At 42.4% G+C, this 19,609-nt stretch overlaps 1 protein-coding gene across 2 annotated transcripts in view; it reads right to left on the minus strand.

The window, feature by feature from the left end:
• The window catches only part of PRLR (prolactin receptor), a 31,324-nt gene extending 15,116 nt beyond the window's left edge, over positions 1-16,208 (minus strand). The window contains exons 1-2 of one of the 2 annotated variants that reach the window (XM_072134744.1): positions 15,949-16,208; positions 545-653 (exon numbers count right to left, since the gene is read on the minus strand). In XM_072134744.1, coding sequence (XP_071990845.1) covers positions 545-608 — 64 coding nt within the window. In that variant the 5' untranslated portion in view covers positions 609-653; positions 15,949-16,208. Of the gene's footprint in view, positions 1-544; positions 654-12,996; positions 13,149-15,948 lie in introns of those variants that run through there. The other variant, XM_072134752.1, reaches the window with a different exon arrangement.
• Between the last annotated feature and the right edge of the window lie 3,401 nt (positions 16,209-19,609).

Genomic DNA, 19,609 nt, shown 5'->3' on the forward strand with positions numbered 1-19,609 from the left:
GACACGTTCTTGGTATTCTGTCTTTATTGTTTTATGAGATTTCGAACCATCCGGGAACATCCTAGCCCAAACAGACAACCATAGGGGATCCATCCCGGACCACACACGCAACCATAGCGGGTCCATCCCGGACCACACACGCAACCATAGCGGGTCCATCCCGGACCACACACACACACAAGATTAGGGGGTCCATCCCGGACCACACACACAACCATAGGGGGTCCATCCTGGACCACACACACCAAACCAAACAGGGTCCATCCTGGACCACACACACCAAACCATAGGGGGTCCATCCCGGACCACACAAACCAAACCATAGGGGGTCCATCCCGGACCACACACACCAAACCATACGGGGTGCATCCTGGACCGCACACACAACTATAGGCGGTCCATCCCGGACCACACACATAACCATAAGAAGGGTGACACCCGGGGCTCCGGACCTGTAATGGCAGCCATATTGGTAGTCATTCAACTTTCCGAGAATATGATATAACGTATCATAGAGGGGTCCGAGGTGATGACGTATACTTACCATCCAAAACCGTTACTATGACCATAAGTGGCACCAGCAGGGAACAGACCACCTTCTCCAGCATTTTGGCTGCTGGTCTCTTGTTCAAGACTGGACTATTAAGGATTCACTGAAAGAGAAAAACATTAAGAAATCTTTTAAATTGTTTTTCTATACATTTCCTTTAATAGTATGAAAGATATTGGATGTAAAATTTGGGGTGTAGTACCTACTCTGAACTATAGGGGGGGTTACACTTGTGTCTGAAGAAAGTAAACATTGACCCCTGTTGGCAACAATTGAGAATGCACAAAAATATTCTTAAAGGGGACTACAATATTAATGTCCTATGAATATGGATGAATTAGACTCTTGCAGTACCACACAAAGCCTGTGGGCAAGGGGTGGCGCTGTTTGTCTTTAACAATTGACAGCAGAGTGATGTCATGTGGAGGACACTGAGCGAGATCTAATAACTCCCCGTCACTCATGTGTATGGCGGCGTCTGATCACAGTATTGAGTTATCTTAATATGTCTTACTGGAACGCGTCGTGCTCCGGTGATGGGAAGTGCTCCAGATCTCTAATATAATCACATGGAGCTCTAGACAGTTATGGGAATCTACATTATAAGTACAGATTGTGTCCCAACTGAATACTACGCCCTCACAAAAGAAACTCCGCCCACTGCGACCGTCCCTTTAGCATTTCAATTACTTTTGCATAAATTGATAGTAGAGAAGCACAAAAGAAACTGTATAATATATATTCTCCTTCTCTCTTACATTCTAAAAAGAGGGGACAGACGTAGACTAGGAGGTTTCTATCTCACCCAAAGTGCTTTTTCCCCCCATAAATATAGGTCAGTAATTTGATATAAGGTCCTATATAATCCTACTAATTAGAGTGATAGAAGAGAGACACAGACAAGGACTGCTGGAGAAAATGGTAAGTTTCTATCTCACCCCAAGTGCTTCCCCCTCCCATAAATACAGGTCAGTTGTTTTCCTTAAGGTCCTATATGATCCTACTGATGTTTCTGAGTGACAGAAGAGAGACACAGGCACAGACAGGGACTGCTGGAGAAAATTGGAAGTTTCTATCTCACCCAAAGTGCTTTTCTCCCCATAAATATAGCCACAGGCACAGACAGGGACTGCTGTAGAAAATTGGAAGTTTCTATCTCACCCAAAGTGCTTTTTCACCCATAAATACCGCTGATGCTTCTGAGTGATAGAAGAGAGACACAGGCACAGACAGGGACTGCTGGAGAAAATTGGAAGTTTCTATCTCACCCAAAGTGCTTTTCTCCCCATAAATATAGCCACAGGCACAGACAGGGACTGCTGTAGAAAATTGGAAGTTTCTATCTCACCCAAAGTGCTTTTTCACCCATAAATACCGCTGATGCTTCTGAGTGATAGAAGAGAGACACAGGTACAGACAGACTGCTGGAGATAATGAGAAGTTTCTAGCTCACCCCAAGTGCTTTATTCCATCAGTACAGTACAGTCCTTCTCTAATGTTCTGTATGATTCTACTGATGCTTCTGAGTGATAGAAGAGAGACACAGGCACAGACAGAGACTGCTGGAGATAATGGGAAGTTTCTAGCTCACCCCAAGTGCTTTATTCCATCAGTACAGTACAGTCCTTCTCTAATGTTCTGTATGATTCTACTGATGCTTCTGAGTGATAGAAGAGAGACACAGGCACAGACAGAGACTGCTGGAGATAATGGGAAGTTTCTAGCTCACCCCAAGTGCTTTATTCCCAACAGTATAAGTCAGACCTTCACTGTAATGTTCTATATGATTCTACTGATGCTTCTGAGTTATAGAGAAGGTTCTACTCTACGTTCAGTGTGCAGTGTATGGGAGACATGACAACAGCTTGTCTCCCGCCCCCAGCTCTGAGACAACTGAGAATTACAGACATAGCCGGAAAACTGCTAAACAATATAGAATACAAGTGATATATGGGGCAGATACATTGTTACCCTTCATGTAGGCTCTGGACTAGGGATTAGTGCAAAGATTGTAGAAAGGTTAGTGACCACATGCTATATCCACCACAACATCACACAGAATTGATCTACATGTTGAGTCACCCCAATGTGTGTAATATGAGGGCCCCATTTTAGAGGTAATGGATGAGTCAAACACAAAACCCAATGACAACAATCGGCATATACATATAAGAAGATGGTGGGATCACGTCCTTATCCTCCCAGCACCAGTGGTCTGTGGTGGGACGTGGCTGTCTGAGAGAAATGATTAGATTAACACTGGTGTAACTTGAAGCTGATGGGCCCCAGGGTAAAGTCTGTGCCAGGCCCCCGGGTTTAATGTATGATTTATATTACTAGTCTTCTCATATGGGAAAGTGAGCACCTTAAGGGCCCCCTAAATCCCCTTGGGCCCAGTTGCAACTGCACCCTCTACACCCCCTCAAGTTACGCCCCTGACAGTCATGCGTCTGATATACAAAGATGCTGGAGTATTTTAGTATATCCCCCACAACTGATTAATCCTCCGAAATCCACTCCAGTAGTAGTACTGTGCTGTGCTCATATATACAGGATAGGAGTAGTAGTACTGTGCTGTGTCCATACATACAGGATAGGAGTAGTAGTACTGTTCTGTGCCCATATATACAGGATAGGAGTAGTAGTACTGTGCTGTGTCCATACATACAGGATAGGAGTAGTAGTACTGTGCTGTGCTCATATATACAGGATAGGAGTAGTAGTACTGTGCTGTGTCCATACATACAGGATAGGAGTAGTAGTACTGTTCTGTGCCCATATATACAGGGTAGGAGTAGTAGTACTGTTCTGTGCCCATATATACAGGATAGGAGTAGTAGTACTGTGCTGTGCCCATATATACAGGATAGGAGTAGTAGTACTGTGTTGTGTCCATACATACAGGATAGGAGTAGTAGTATTGTGCTGTGCCCATATATACAGGATAGGAGTAGTAGTACTGTGCTGTGCCCATATATACAGGATAGGAGTAGTAGTACTGTGCTGTGCCCATATATACAGGATAGAGTAGTAGTACTGTGCTATGCCCATATACACAGGATAGGAGTAGTAGTACTGTGCTGTACCCATATATATAGGATAGGAGTAGTAGTACTGCGCTGTGCCCATATATACAGGGTAGGAGTAGTAGTACTGTGCTGTGCCCATATATACAGGATAGGAGTAGTAGTATTGTGCTGTGCCCATATATACAGGGTAGGAGTAGTAGTACTGTGCTGTGCCCATATATACAGGATAGGAGTAGTAGTACTGTGCTGTGCCCATATATACAGGATAGGAGTAGTAGTACTGTGCTGTGCCCATATATACAGGATAGAGTAGTAGTACTGTGCTATGCCCATATACACAGGATAGGAGTAGTAGTACTGTGCTGTACCCATATATATAGGATAGGAGTAGTAGTACTGCGCTGTGCCCATATATACAGGGTAGGAGTAGTAGTACTGCGCTGTGCCCATATATACAGGATAGGAGTAGTAGTACTGTGCTGTGCCCATATATACAGGACAGGAGTAGTAGTACTGTGCTGTGCCCGTATACACAGGATAGGAGTAGTAGTACTGTGCTGTACCCATATATATAGGATAGGAGTAGTAGTACTGTGCTGTGCCCATATATACAGGGTAGGAGTAGTAGTACTGTGCTGTGCCCATATATATAGGATAGGACTAGTAGTACTGAGCTATGCCCATATATACAGAATAGGTGTAGTAGTACTGTGCTCATATATACAGGATAGGAGTAGTAGTACTGTGCTGTGCCCATATATATATAGGATAGGAGTAGTAGTACTGTGCTGTACCCATATATACAGGATAGGAGTAGTAGTACTGTGCTGTGCCCATATATATATAGGATAGGAGTAGTAGTACTGTGCTGTACCCATATATATAGGATAGGAGTAGTAGTACTTTGCTGTGTCCATACATACAGGATAGGAGTAGTAGTACTGTGCTGTGCCCATATATACAGGATAGGAGTAGTAGTACTGTGTTGTGTCCATACATACAGGATAGGAGTAGTAGTATTGTGCTGTGCCCATATATACAGGATAGGAGTAGTAGTACTGTGCTGTGCCCATATATACAGGATAGGAGTAGTAGTACTGTGCTGTGCCCATATATACAGGATAGGAGTAGTAGTACTGTGCTGTGCCCATATATACAGGACAGGAGTAGTAGTACTGTGCTGTGCCCGTATACACAGGATAAGAGTAGTAGTACTGTGCTGTACCCATATATATAGGATAGGAGTAGTAGTACTGTGCTGTGCCCATATATACAGGGTAGGAGTAGTAGTACTGTGCTGTGCCCATATATATAGGATAGGACTAGTAGTACTGAGCTATGCCCATATATACAGAATAGGTGTAGTAGTACTGTGCTCATATATACAGGATAGGAGTAGTAGTACTGTGCTGTGCCCATATATATATAGGATAGGAGTAGTAGTACTGTGCTGTACCCATATATACAGGATAGGAGTAGTAGTACTGTGCTGTGCCCATATATATATAGGATAGGAGTAGTAGTACTGTGCTGTACCCATATATACAGGATAGGAGTAGTAGTACTGTGCTGTGCCCATATATACAGGATAGGAGTAGTAGTACTGTGCTGTGGCCATATATACATCCTTTGAAACAAAATGACATCTTGGTCAAGGAACAGAAATGTTACATTTTCATAACGGGTTGTGAAAGGGTTAAAGTTGTCAGAAATGTGGGCGTTTTCTTTCGGCTGGGGGCACCCGACTTAAATGTAAATCATAACTTAATGCAGTTCCTTGTCTGTCGCCCTTTTGAATAGAAACATTTGGTTCCTTAAGAAGCCAGAAAGCTGCAAATGTAAACAACAGAAAGGAATCCGTCATCTGAGAAACTACTCAAGGTAAAGTATGTGGAGAGAGTCCTCCGGGGGGCCCCGCAATGTTCTCCAGTACCAGGATCAGGTCCCACCAAAATTCCTGCCATAATCCCAACGAAGAAACACGGGATCAAGAATCAAACATCGCAGAACACAGAGGAGGAGGAATTAGCCTGCCCCATAAGGAGCGTTAATAGGTTTATGTAAATTCATCTTAAATTCGACAAGTTTATGCTTCAGGTGTGTTCACACGATCAGATTTTTCAGATGCCAAAGCAGGTGTGGATGAAAATGGGTGAGAATCAGCGAGAGGTGCTACTCCTCTTTATTTCACTGCCCTGGACATCAAATAGTGCATAAAAAAACTGAACAACTGAACGTGTGAACGCACCCTACAGTTCTTCACTATTTTCCAGATCTCTGCTTGCTGTCAGTGACTTAAATCTTTCTGTTTCCATTCAGAGGCAGTGACCCTGTATATAGCTAGTCCTGCTCTCAGCTGAGAAGTGGAGACAATTGTATCCAGTCTAGACAATGCTCTGTGAGCTAATCACATCAACAGCAGCTGCACAGATCTATCTGTTGGTTTGTTACAATGTATCAGTCTGGAGATCAGGCTGTTTAGCTCACAGAGCATTGTCTAGACTGGATACAATTGTCTCTATTTCTCAGCCGAGAACAGGACTAGCTATGTACAGGGTCACTATCTCTAAATGGAGACAATTGTATCCAGTCTAGACAATGCTCTGTGAGCTAAACACATCAGCAGCAGATGCACAGATCTCTCTGCTGGGTTGTTACAATGTATCAGTCTGGAGTCCAGGCTGTTTAGCTCACAGAGCATAGTCTAGACTGGATACAATTGTCTCTATTTCTCAGCTGAGAGCAGCACTTGGTATGTACAGGGTCACTGCCTTGGAATGGAGACAATTGTATCCAGTCTAGACAATGCTCTGTGAGCTAAACAGTCTGGACTACAGACTGATACATTGTAACAAAGCAGCAGAGAGATCTGCACAGCAGCTGCTGATGTGTTTAGCTCACGGAGCATTGTCTAGCCTGGATACAATTGTCTCCACTTCTCAGCTGAGAGCAGGGCTCACTATGTACAGGGTCACGGCCTTGGAATGGAGAAAATTGTATCCAGTCTAGACAATGCTCTGTGAGCTAAACAGTCTGGACTACAGACTGATACATTGTAACAAACCAGCAGATAGATCTATGCAGCTGCTGCTCATGTGTTTCGTAAAAGGAGACACCTCACTTTCAATCCCAGCTGCCTGCATGGGTCAAGGCCTATCCAAATTATACCACTGGGAATTAGAAAACAGATATAAATACTAATATATATATATATTACACACACACACACACACCAGGTAACTTGTACATCATCTAATTAGATTAATTAATTTACTAATTTTGCTAAAAGTTTTCCCATCCTTGATTTCAATAGGTGAAAAGAATATTGTTGTGGACACCAGGGGGCGCTGTTGCACTCGCCATTGCAGCACACAAACTGCTTTTCTAACACAGCCCTGCTATGTCAATAAAGCTAATCCGGATTAATGAGGAGTTTCTTTTTTTTAAGGCTGTGCAATGTTCAGTTTACACAGGGGCAGGTGAGAACGGCTCGCCATACTGCAGGCTTATTATAGGAGTGACCGCAAATCACAAAAGCAACCAGTGAGTCAGAGAATGTTATAATGTCCTTTATCAGGCGTCCTTAGATAGTAAAATAATGATTTTATGGCTATTTTGGATAAGGAGAGGCAGTAATATGGAAGGGAAGAGGGATGAAGTATGTGGAAGTGATGTTTTATGGGGGACTGGGTACCGCTATGGGGTCAGTACTAACCCCATGTGCAGCTTGGTGCATTATATTACTATACCTAAAATCACAAAAACCGCACATTTAAGAAACTTTTACATTAGCCAGTCACCAGCTTCCTGAATGCCAAAGTAGTGACTATTTTGCTCAATAAGAAAGGATTGGATGGGTAAAGGTATGTAGTGCGGGTTGTGATGTTATACGCAGGATTGAGTACAGCTACAGGGTCAGTACAAGGTCAATGAAGAGGTTTAGCAGGATATTACCTAAAATGATATGACTATATATTATATGAACTATGTTTCACATAATGTTAATCATCAGACGGTCAGTGAACCCTGAAATAGTAAAATGGTGACTATGCTCAGGCGCGTAACTAGGAGAGACAGGGCCCCATAGCAGGGCTTCTGCATGGGGCCCCCTTCTCACTTAAGAAATATACATATTTGCATACTCACACATGCAAGTTACAATCACACATATAGAGCATATATACATCACATATATGTTATATACATGTTATGCTGTACAATGTGCAGCATAGTATGTATATAATGGTGCATATCCTCCACTCTTTAGTATGTCAGGTAGGATGACGGGGCCCCCTGACGCTGTGGGCCCCATAGCAGCTGCAATGGCTGCTACCACTGTAGTTACGCCCCTGACTATGCTGCTACATATCATATGGAGAGCAATGGGACAGAATGGAAGGTTAGAGGGATGGACTGGGATTTAGATATAGTTTATCATCCACTGGGTATGGCTATGTGGTCAATTCTGCGGCCATTTACAAGCTTTTGCTGTACATTACAACTACAGACAGTATAAGTGATCTAACAATCACAGAACCACCCGGGGATCCAGATAAAGTTAAACCTCAATTGGTCAGTGGCTTATGAATGTTTCTACATGTAATATACAGGCAGTCCCCGGGTTACCTACAAGAGAGGTTCTGCAGGTTTGTTCTTAAGTTGAATTTGTCTGTAAGTCGGAACTGTATATTTTATCATTGTAACCCCAACCAAATTTGTTTTAGCCTATGTGACAATTGGATTGTAAAAATGTTGGATTGTTATAAGTACCAGGAATAGTAATAAAGCTTCATTACAGACACCTCTGATAACTGTTACAGCTGTTTATTGTATCCTGGGACTAAAGTACAGTAAATTACCAGAGGTCCGTTTGTAACTAGGGGTCGTCTGTAAGTCGGGTGTTCTTAAGTAGGGGACCGCCTGTAGATTGGATGCAATGTGGAGCGGTAGAGACATGTGCTATGTGTTAATGAAGTTTTATGGATGATATGGTACTGCAATGGGGTCAGCACTAGGCCCATGTATAGGTTTTTGCAGTATATTACAGATAAAGAGTGTATGGGGGACCTAAAATCAAGTGTGAAGGAAATATTCAGAAGCATCCCAAAATAGAAAAGTACTTGCAAAGTGACTATATTGCTGAATAAGGTTTTGAGGAGGTAATTTATGAGAAAGTATTGGGGTGGATGGCACTTTAGTCATATAACAGATGATTTTTTAGGGTGAGTTCCATTATATAATATTATATTAAATCACATAATATTATGCCTCAGGCATTTAGTGGGGCCCTAAAATAGTAAAATAGTGATGATGCTGCTACATATGATGTGCAGAGCTCGTAGTATGAGGGGGTAGAGGGATGGACCATGTGTTAGTTATTGTTAGGACTGGGTACCGCTCTTGAGTCAGTACTAGGCCCATCCACATTTATCAGTGCTACATTTATAGACTGTAGGAGTGACCTAAAATCACAGTCGGTCAGTGGCGCCCGAAATAGCAAAAACTGGCTTAACTTTTATACAGGATATAGATTTTTGTGCAATATGTATGTTTAGATGGATATAGTGTGATGCATCATGGAGGATTAGGTACTGCTATGGGGTCTGGATTCGGCCCTTGGAAAGTTATGGCAGCATTTTATGTATACAGAAGGAGAAAAAGCCCAACTAATCGAATTAAAGTCTCAACAGTGGGTGTACATATCATAGGGAGATGTCACATAGTTCCTCTAGGGGACACAGGGAGGTGGGACCTGCAGAAACTTAGCGTATAGATTAGGGTTATTCACCCAATCTGTACTAAATTTGTTGTTTCAAGTAGATGCTCTCTCTGCTCTGAGGACCATATTCCCATAGTACCCCATGATAAGACTGAAGAAGACCCGGTAAACAGGAAGTGTTGTCACAGGTAAAGAGATGTTACAACAGAAACTGCCTGTGTGATCAGATATTGATAATGTCGCTATATATAATCAGGCGATATCCTATGGATACCAGTTGGGTTGCAATAGGGAATAGTGCTATAGGGGAACTGTGTGTCAGTTGTTATCTTTGGAGCATGGGTACCGCTATGGGGTCTGCACCAACCCCAAGTCCATATTTTAGCAGTATATTACATTCATATTTTATATGGATCTACACATAAAGATCTATACAGTTAGAGCTCCATTCATCCTATAGCGGCAGAAACGGCACAACACTATGGGATGCGTCCTCATGACAACACAAGGGCATGGGCTTTGACTTCATGTAAAAAAATTTGTATAAAAAGGACAGTCCCAGTTATAAGCTTAAGCAAATGGTCCACATTTAAAGGGATCGCCCAATTTACAAACCCTTTAAATTGAGGTATCAGATATCTGGTGACTATTAATGTCTATAGGTAATAACAGCGGCTCTCCCTTTAAGGCCTATATATAGTACAGAACAAAGAGAAATCGGTGACACCCATCAGCACGCTGTGTACCGGAGTGTCAGCTCTCGTACAATGTGTACAGGGCTGTAGGTATGTAATAACTATAACACCCGGGTGTTCTCTGGTGAAATGGCCGGAGGCCTCTGCTGGAATGCAAAACTCCAGTACAACTACACCCATCATACGTCACCTTCTAATGTATGTGGGTGACTTCACAAACATGTTCATAATAACACGAGTGAGCGGCTGCTGGCGCAGAGTGTGCACATTACATTGCACAATTACCCATTGAGCAGCAGATGACTGCCTGAATACTATGATGTAGCAGAGCTGAGATTGCCATCTGTAGGACTGTAAGATTACCGAAGAACTAATTTAGTAAATTGTAGATGAGCAGGACTTAGTTTGGGCTTGTGTACACGCTACCAGATGCAGCAGAGCTGAGATCCAGCAAAGTTTGTTAGATGTTCAGAAGGAATCACCAAATGTAGCAGGGCTGGGTTTGTCAGATGCAGCAGAGCTGGGTTTGTCAGATGCAGCAGAACTGGGTTTGTCAGATGCAGCAGATATAAACTAGAAGACATAAGAGTTGTACAAGAGCTCTCAAATGCAGCAGTGCTGAATTTGATTGCTATGCTACTGTTACATACAGCAGGGTTGAGTTTGTGGTAGGTTCTAGAAGAACTGTTACATGCAGCAGTGCTGAGTTTTAAGTGGGTTCTTGAAGAACTGCTACAGCAGAGCTGAGTTTGCTGTGGGTTCTAGAAGAACTTTTACATGCAGTAGAGATGAGTTTTGTTACGTGCAGCAGAGCCGAGTTTGTAGTAGATTCTAGAAGAACTGTTACATGCAGTAGAGACGAGTTTGCCGTGGGTTATAGAACTGTTTCACACATAAGTGCTGAGTTTGCAGTAGGTTGAAGAACTGTTACATGCAGCAGAGCTGAGTTTGCGGTGGGTTCTAGAAGAACTGGCTCATACATAAGTGCTGAGTCTGCAGTAGGTTGTAGAACTGTTACATGCAGCAGAGCTGAGTTTGCAGTGGGTTATAGAATAACTGTTACATACATCAGTGCTGGGTTTGCAGTGGGTTGCAGAACTGTTACATGCAGCAGAGCTGAGTTTGCGGTGGGTTCTAGAAGAACTGTTACATGCACTAGAGCGGAGTTTGGTGATTGAAAGAATGTCTTATGCAGCAGATCTAAAAGTGTCAGGTCTATTTCACAGGCAGCAGAGCTGAGTTTATAAAAACTGACAGATGTCAGAGGGTTGTGTCATGCAGATAGAGCTGTCAGATGCAGCAGAGTGGAGTTTGTCAGAATGAGATTGCCGGAATGCTGCCAGATGCAAATAAAGCATAGTGTGTCAGATGTGAGTTTTATGTGCGCCATGAGGTGTAGCAGAGCTGAGTTTGTTATCAAAAGGTTATAGAAGAACTGTCAGATGCAGCAGAGCGGAGTTTAGCAGATGTTGGTCTTTTAAAAGCAGTCAAATGCCAAATGTGTGAGCTGTAGGCTCTGTCGTGATGAGTTTGTCATTTGGCAGAACATTTTGTTATAATGGGGCATCTGTAATCTTAGGAAAGCTGATAATGTGTCAGAGCTGAGTTTGTCAGATGTAAGATCGAAGAATTCTATCCGATGCAGCAGAGTTTGTGGGAAGGCTAATCATTACACACTGCAGAGCTGGGTTTGTCAGGTGTAGGTTGTATAATGATTGATGTAAGCCGTAGGTGTAATCGCAGATGTAGCAGAGTGCAATATGTTGGATGTCGGTTGCAGTCAAGCTGTTAGAGGTAGCAGAGCTATTCCGGTCACTTGTCTGTTTTACGTTGGTTAGGTGATGTAGCAGAGCTGAATGTGCATTTTCTATGAGTAATGTCATGATGTAGCAGTGCCATACGAGATAGAGATCGTGGACAAGCTACGTACCGCAGAGTTGATTATGTTGGTGTTGGATGTAGTGGGGTCATGTTTCGTAAAGAAATTACAGATGGAGCAAAACCTATTGACGCTGCCGGAGAGATGTCAGATGTAGCAGAGCTGAGGTTGTCATCTGTTTGCAGGTTACATCTGCACGGGGAAAATCTCAGTAGGGAGAGAACTAACAAATAATGGATTGTATCCTGGTGGACTAATGTGGGGCGTGACACTACGAATGACAAATTCAGCTCTGCTACATCTGCCTGTCTTTCTGGTTTTATGGTAAATAATGAACAACCTGACTGCAAACAAGTGAAAGACAAATCCACTCTACTAAATAACTTGTCATCAAACAGCAACAAAATGAAACATTTACAGATGTAGCAGGTTTGTGACTGTAAGCAAATCAGAGCATGATGGGAGTTGTAGTATAACAACAGCGGGGGAGCCACAATGACAGGGGTAGTGTTCACTTTCCTTCATAAAGTACTAGATTCTATGAGAAGAACTGGAAATCTAGCAGTAGCAGAGCTGAGTTTGTCATTTGATCTCATAACGTTGCTTTACATAGGGCTGCAGATAAATCTGGTGCCACATTGCATACGTATGTTATAAAGTTTTTTTTATAAGAAACAGTTCAATGACAAAGTCAGCACTGCTACATCTGCATAGAGCTGTATTTGCACTTGAAGCCTCTCTGATGCAATAAATCGGACCCCTATTTGTGCCAGAATAGGGCAATTGTATTACACATTTTCCTAATCTCCATCCTATAGATGTAGCAGAGCTGGGTTGGTCATTTATAGACGGATTCACCACTGACATGTAGTGTATATGATCCACAAAGAGGCCACAATCACATCTGAGTAGCCCGTGACTCTCTCCTCTCTGCTACACCACCCCATTACCTAAAGTACTCAGACATATGGTGAATGATTATCCTGAAACCTACCCCCTCTTCCATGTCCTATGTGATATGACAGCTGATACATTGTAACCGTATTATCGACCACTTGTGCAAATGACAAACTCCGCTCTGCTACACGTGTACAATAACGGTTCACAAATAATCGTAATCCCACCTTGTCGCTTCATCGTCCTTTATCCTCTCCAGGGTTAACCTGCGGTGTGAAAGTGAATCCCCCTTGGGTGACAGATGGGGGGCACTGCGGTCTGTCACTCCCTCCTTGTTATCCAATAGGACGGTCACCTGACCAGGCTGGAGGCGCTGGGAGGCAGTGGTACCAGTGGAAATCCTAGAGCCGCCACTGGATGGCGCCAGAGAACCTTCATATAGACTGAGGCCCTGTTAACCCCTTCCTTTGCAATTTTGGCTGCTGCTGCGCACCATATTGATCAGTGGGGTGACAGCTACATCGCCCCCTCATCCCGCACTAAAGTTTTCGACATTTGAAAGTTTCAAATTTACTCTAAAATGTGGTCTCCCTCTGTGTGGTCCTGTCATATAGATACTGGATGGGTAGTAGGGCCAGTTTATAGGGGGCGTGGGTCCTCACCCAGCTTTCCCTCAGTTCTGGGAAAGCTGGGTGATGTCTGTATCCAGAATAGACACTCTTCCACCCTGCGCTGCTTTTATCATATGATCCCTAATACTTGGCACATGACCGGGCGACATATCTGGGATGTTTGGGGCAAGTGGTGTCATCTGATTGGTGGTTGCATCGCCCCGTCCCCACAGTAATTAGAAGATACCCCAGGGGCAGCAAGTGGTGGATCCTGTCCGGTGACATTGCAGCGACTCTGCGGTCACAAGCCAATTCACATTCCAACCCTCAGTGCAACGCGAGTAGTAGAGTCTAATCCTAATCTGTGGGTACAGACCTCCAATCACAGTGGGAAAGTATAGATGACTAATCCTAATCTGTGGGTACAGACCTCCAATCACAGTGGGAAAGTATAGATGACTAACCCTAATCTGTGGGTACAGACCTCCAATCACAGTGGGAAAGTATAGATGACTAATCCTAATCTGTGGGTACAGACCTCTAATCCCATCCCTGGGCCACAGGTCACTATTGCCCATCCAGAGTTTAAGGTCTCTAATTACCATACATTGGGTTGATATAAACAACTAATCCTAAAATATGGGAACAGACCTCTAATCCCAGAATCGGGTGGTATAAACCACTAGTCTGGGGGTACCGGTCTCCAATCTCAGTGGGAGGGTATAGATGTCCAATCCTAATCTGGGGGACCAGCTCACTCATCCAATCTTAAATAAAGATTTCTAATCCCAATTTGGTAGTGCAGGTCTCTAATCTATGCATAGCTGTACAGACCCCTAATCCGAATCTAGGCGGTGCAGGCTACACACCCTTAACTAAGAAAGTCAACCCCAAAATCTGGGGGTGCAGAGTACAAAATTTAAAAGGGGAAGTGCAAGGGGTGCGGATTACCAATCTCAATCTGAAGATAGGGGTCTTTACTCCCGGTCAGGCGCTACAGACCATTGACTTCGATCTATGAGTTCAGGCTGTTAATCTCAAGCAGAGAAAGCAGATCCCTTATCATAATCTGAGAGTACAAGTGTCTAATCCCAACATGAAGGGTGGAGGTCCAGGAACACAAATCCCAATCCAGGTTTCAAATATCCAATGTAATAAGTGAGGGCCAATAATTTGACAAAGTTGGTATCCAATTTGGGTATGTAGACTACTAATCCTTGTTAGGTAGTAGAGATTACTAATCTGGTAGCTCACCAACTATAAAAATGGTGTACCGACCACTAATCCTAATTTGAGTGGTTTATTCCATTGATTCCAACATAGAGAAGTACATCCTATCAATACCCAATAGATGGGGAAGCACAGTAATCCCGATCAGATGGGATAGACCACTAATCCCAATCTGGGGGTCTGAGCCATTAATCTCTAATAAAGTGTAAGGAATATATATCAGACATGTGGCGCCAATAAATCCACGATAAATCTGGTCCAGTGTGATGGTCGCGTCACCTTAAAGGAGCCAGATCCGATAAAATCACTTTGTATCAAAATTGTATTACTGTTGCTAGGTGACAGGTCATTATTCATTAGTGAGGGTCTCAGGCAGGATGAAGGAGGGCGATAACTTTTGTGATCTTGTTGCGATGACTTTAAGGAACTATACTGAAGCTGTATATATATGTGTGTGTATGGCGCCATCCATCTATGTAACCGCAGCAAGACTCCGGGATCTATATAATGTCTGACGCCATATGGTAAGAGGAGCGAGAGCCGAGAGATGTCACTGTACTACATGTCACTCATGACACCCACATACATACATATATATATATATATATATATATATATATATATATATATATATACACTGTAAACGGCATATATAGACACCATATACATGCAGACACATATATACACTGTATATACTCATATATATATATATACTATATACAACACACATATATACACTCTATGCACTTACATATGTACGAGCACACACACACACACATATATATATATACATATACACTGTATATACTCTCATATGTATATGTATATAACACACATATATACACTATATACACTTACATATGTTACATATGTACAAGCACACATATATGCACTATATATACACACACACAGATATATATATATACACACACACATATACGCTATATACACTTACATATGTTACATATGTGCAAACACAAATACATACACTATATATATATATATATTATACACACAAACACTATACATAACACACATATATACACTTACATATGTACAAACACACACATATACACTGTATACAATACACACACATTGATACTCTCATCCATACACTACACACACACACATATATACATATCTATACGGTATATCCATGCAGTGACAGCTCTGGTAATGGATCTCGCTTCCCACCTCACCGCACCGTGTGCTTATCAACCAAGCATCCATAAAGAGTTACATGACATATTCAGCTCTGCTACATCTACACGTATAAGACCGTGCTCTCCATTGGTGTTCATCCGGGCGTTATACGCCATATATCGCACATAGTGTTACCTGTCCATAGCAGCAGAGGGCAACACTTGGCGTGCGTTGCGGTGTGATCCCCGGCTGCGTCCTGCTCTGTATTCCCCATATTCCCAATGTCTGCTGCGCAGGGATTTGTCGTGTATAATCCAATATAAAGAGGTGAAGCCGAGAGCTGTGGATGAGCCCCCTGTATTCCAGCAGGATTCCCAGCCTTCTCCCGGCTCTTGTAATGTTTAAAAGCCTTCACTCCTCATCCTGACGCGTCTCTGCCCATGATGGGAACGTCAGAGCTGCCAGCAATCCCAGCCCCCAGCCCAGCCCCCAGCCCCTCCTGTGTAATCCAGAGCCAGGGAGTGGAAATACACTGACACACTGAGATTTACACAAGGCTCAGCCTCCTGCCAGAACAGGATCATCTGCTCCCTCCTGACACCTCATCTACACCTACCTGCAGAGCAAAATGAGAGAACAACACACAGTTTCCTAGATGTCAAGGTCGTTGTGTCGTCCTATGTGACTATATCCTAACATGAGGAATATATCAGTATTATGAGATTATTTCATCCATTGTACACATTCTAAAGCACAGAATAAAAATGTAAAAGAGATAAGTGTAAAAGACGCCGATCAGAATTAGAGAACGCTTTCCGTTACCTACAAGTTATTGGCGTTAATCTGGCACCTGGCGCTAATTTCCTTAATTATCTGACAAACCCGATGGAACTGGCGCAGGACTTTCCAGGTTTCACTGACTTGGCAAAAATGTTGGGCCGTTCCAAAGGGACTGAAACCCTCCGGCAGCTGGTTGTCCAAATGAAGGCCTAAGGGGTGACCCTAACAGCCATAGCAGGAGGAGTTGGTCGTTCCAAGTCTGTGATTTCTAGAATGTAGAAATTGGGGCACATTCACTTACCCAGTCCAGAGGAGTCCCGAAAGTGCATTGTCCGACGACGATTCACTAAGATTATGCGCCCGATATCCTGCTTGTGTCGCTTAGGTCCGCAGGAGTTCACCATCTTCTTCCCGGTGCATGTAAGTGCATGGCTTGCAACACAATTTTAAGTTAATTCCCGCGGCTTCTCCGAATCCGTCGGGCCCGCCCCCTGATTTGTGTCACATGAAAGCCGGCGTGATTACAACTAAATTCGATCGCGTGCAACACAATCCCCTGCTAAATACCTCTCCCAGCGGCGCGATCCCCGAAAATGTTGGAAAACCCGACGGAAATGCGGCCATGGGACCCTTAGTAAATAAGCCCCATTGTATTGTATGTTTACAACATCACAATTTCATTCAAGTTCAACAAGGCTGGTCACCCTCGAAAGCGTAGTGTAAGAGAGGTCAGAATAATGCGGAGAATCTGCATGGGTAATTGTTTCATCCTTGCAACTGGAATTGCTCATCAGTTCACCACTCGAAGTTTAACATTTGGACTGAAAGCCAACTCTGCAGTGACCAAACCTCTCAGCAGAAAAAATAAAAAAGCTGAGGAGCTTTTTACGTGGACAGAGGAGAAGGGCTCCACAGTTCATTTTAGTGATATGAATGTAAGTTTAGTTTATTTGGTTCTGATAGGAAACATTGGGCCACATTTATTAAAGTGTTTGCACCAGTTTTCTGTCTGATTTTGCACTGAAAAGAATGTGCAGTCTGCTTACACATGTATTTATAAAGTGTCTGCGCCAGTTTTCTGTCTGACTTTGTACTGACTGCTTGTACATGTATTTATAAAGTGTTTGCACCAGTTTTGTGTCCCGGCTGCTCTGTGTCCGCCACGCCACAAAATTCTAATGTGCTGCACTCTGCACATTACTGAGGAAAACTGAACATATTGCAGTTTGATAAATGTGGGCTAAAGTGTGTAAAGAAGTGACAGGTTTTGGAGGAAGTGTCATGGTTTAGGGAATGTTTTCTGCAGAAGGAGTTAATCCTCTCATACAGATACATGGCAGAGTAAATACAAGTGTGTGTCAGAACCTTCTTTAACCCCTTAAGGACGCAGCCATTTTACAGCTTAAGGCTCAGCCCGATTTTTTGGATTCTGACTTGCTTCGCTTTATATGGTTATAACTTTTGAACACTGTTACTTATCAAAACGATTCTGAGATTGTTTTTTCCCCACATGTTGTACTTCATTTTAGTGGTAAATTTTGGCAGATAAGTTTTGCGTTTATTTACAAAAAAAAGAAAATGTGATGAATTTTTTGAAAAATTTGCCATTTTCGAAATTCTAAATCATCACGTTTTCAGGCAGATAGATTTACCAGCTAAATAAATTGCTGAATAACATTTCCCATTTGTCTACTTTACATTTTCATAATTTCTGAAATATCTGGATAATTTATTTTGACGTCACGCGGCTTGCAAATAGAATATCGCTTTTCCGGATTTTCAGAATTGACTATTTTGGGGATAAATACAGTTTTGAATGAAATTTTACATATTTAGCATCAAAACCCCCTATATAACCAACCCATTTTCAAATCTGCACCCCTCAAGCTATCAGAAACAGCTTTTACGAAGATTGTTAACCCCTTGAGATCTTCATAGTAATTGAATCAAAATGGAGGTGAAATTTAGAATGGTCATATTGTTCCCTTATACGTTCATTTAGCACCAAAATTTACACATTTCCAAAATATAAAAAGAGAAAACCCACCATACAATTTGTTCTGCAATTTCTCCTGAGTACAAGGACCCCCCACATGTGGCCATTACTTGTTTTATGGGGGCACAGCGAGGCGCAGAAGGGAAGGAGGGCGCTGCAGCTGCCAGGAATTTAGTTTCCTCATTGGCCCCTTTTGAAGGCTATAAAATTTTCGCTTTTTCGTTATTGGGGCATGTGACGGCATTTTTTTTGCGGGATGAGATGCTTTTTCCATTGTTACCATTTTGGGGTTGGTATCACCTATTGTTGAAAATTTAGGAACTTTTTTTGAGGGCAGGAGTAGAAAAGCATCAATTCTGTACTGGATTTTTGACTTTTTTTTTTTTGGTGTTCACCGTATAGACTAATAGTCATGTTATCTTTATTCTATGGGTTGATACGATTACGGGGATACCAGACATGAATATTTTTTCTTACGTTTTACTAAATTTGTCAAACAAAACCCTAATGTGGGGAAAAATCTATAATTTTTGTATTGCCATCTTCCAAGTGGCATAACTTTGTTACGTTTTTGGCTACGGAGCTGGTTGATGGCTTGTTTTTTGCGGGACATGTTGTACTTTGCACCAGTATCATGTCTGAGTACATATGGTTTTTTGGTCGCATTTTATATCATTTTTTGTGGGATTGAAAAGGTAAAAATCATAATTTTTGGAGGGTTTATAACAGTTTTTTTTTATGGCGTTTATCGTGGGGGTTCAATAATGATTTACTTTTATTCTACGGGTTGTTACGGACGCGGTGATACTATATATGTGGGGTTTGTGTTATGATTTAGACTTTTTTTTTGAGTTATATGTCTCTTTATATGTTTTGGGGGTTTGGGGCATTTTTAGTGATTTATGACTTTATTTTTTTATTGAATAACTTTTTTTTTTACTTTTTCACTTTTATACCATGGGACATGAAGAAGCAATCTTCTGATTGCTTCTTCATGATAATATTCTGCAATACTCATGTATTGCAGAGTATTATCAGTGTCAGCCTATGCACTTGCATAGGCTGGCACTTTGCCAGTAA

This window comes from Engystomops pustulosus, chromosome 1 (assembly GCF_040894005.1).
Source record: "Engystomops pustulosus chromosome 1, aEngPut4.maternal, whole genome shotgun sequence".
NCBI classification, from domain to species: Eukaryota; Metazoa; Chordata; class Amphibia; order Anura; family Leptodactylidae; genus Engystomops; species Engystomops pustulosus.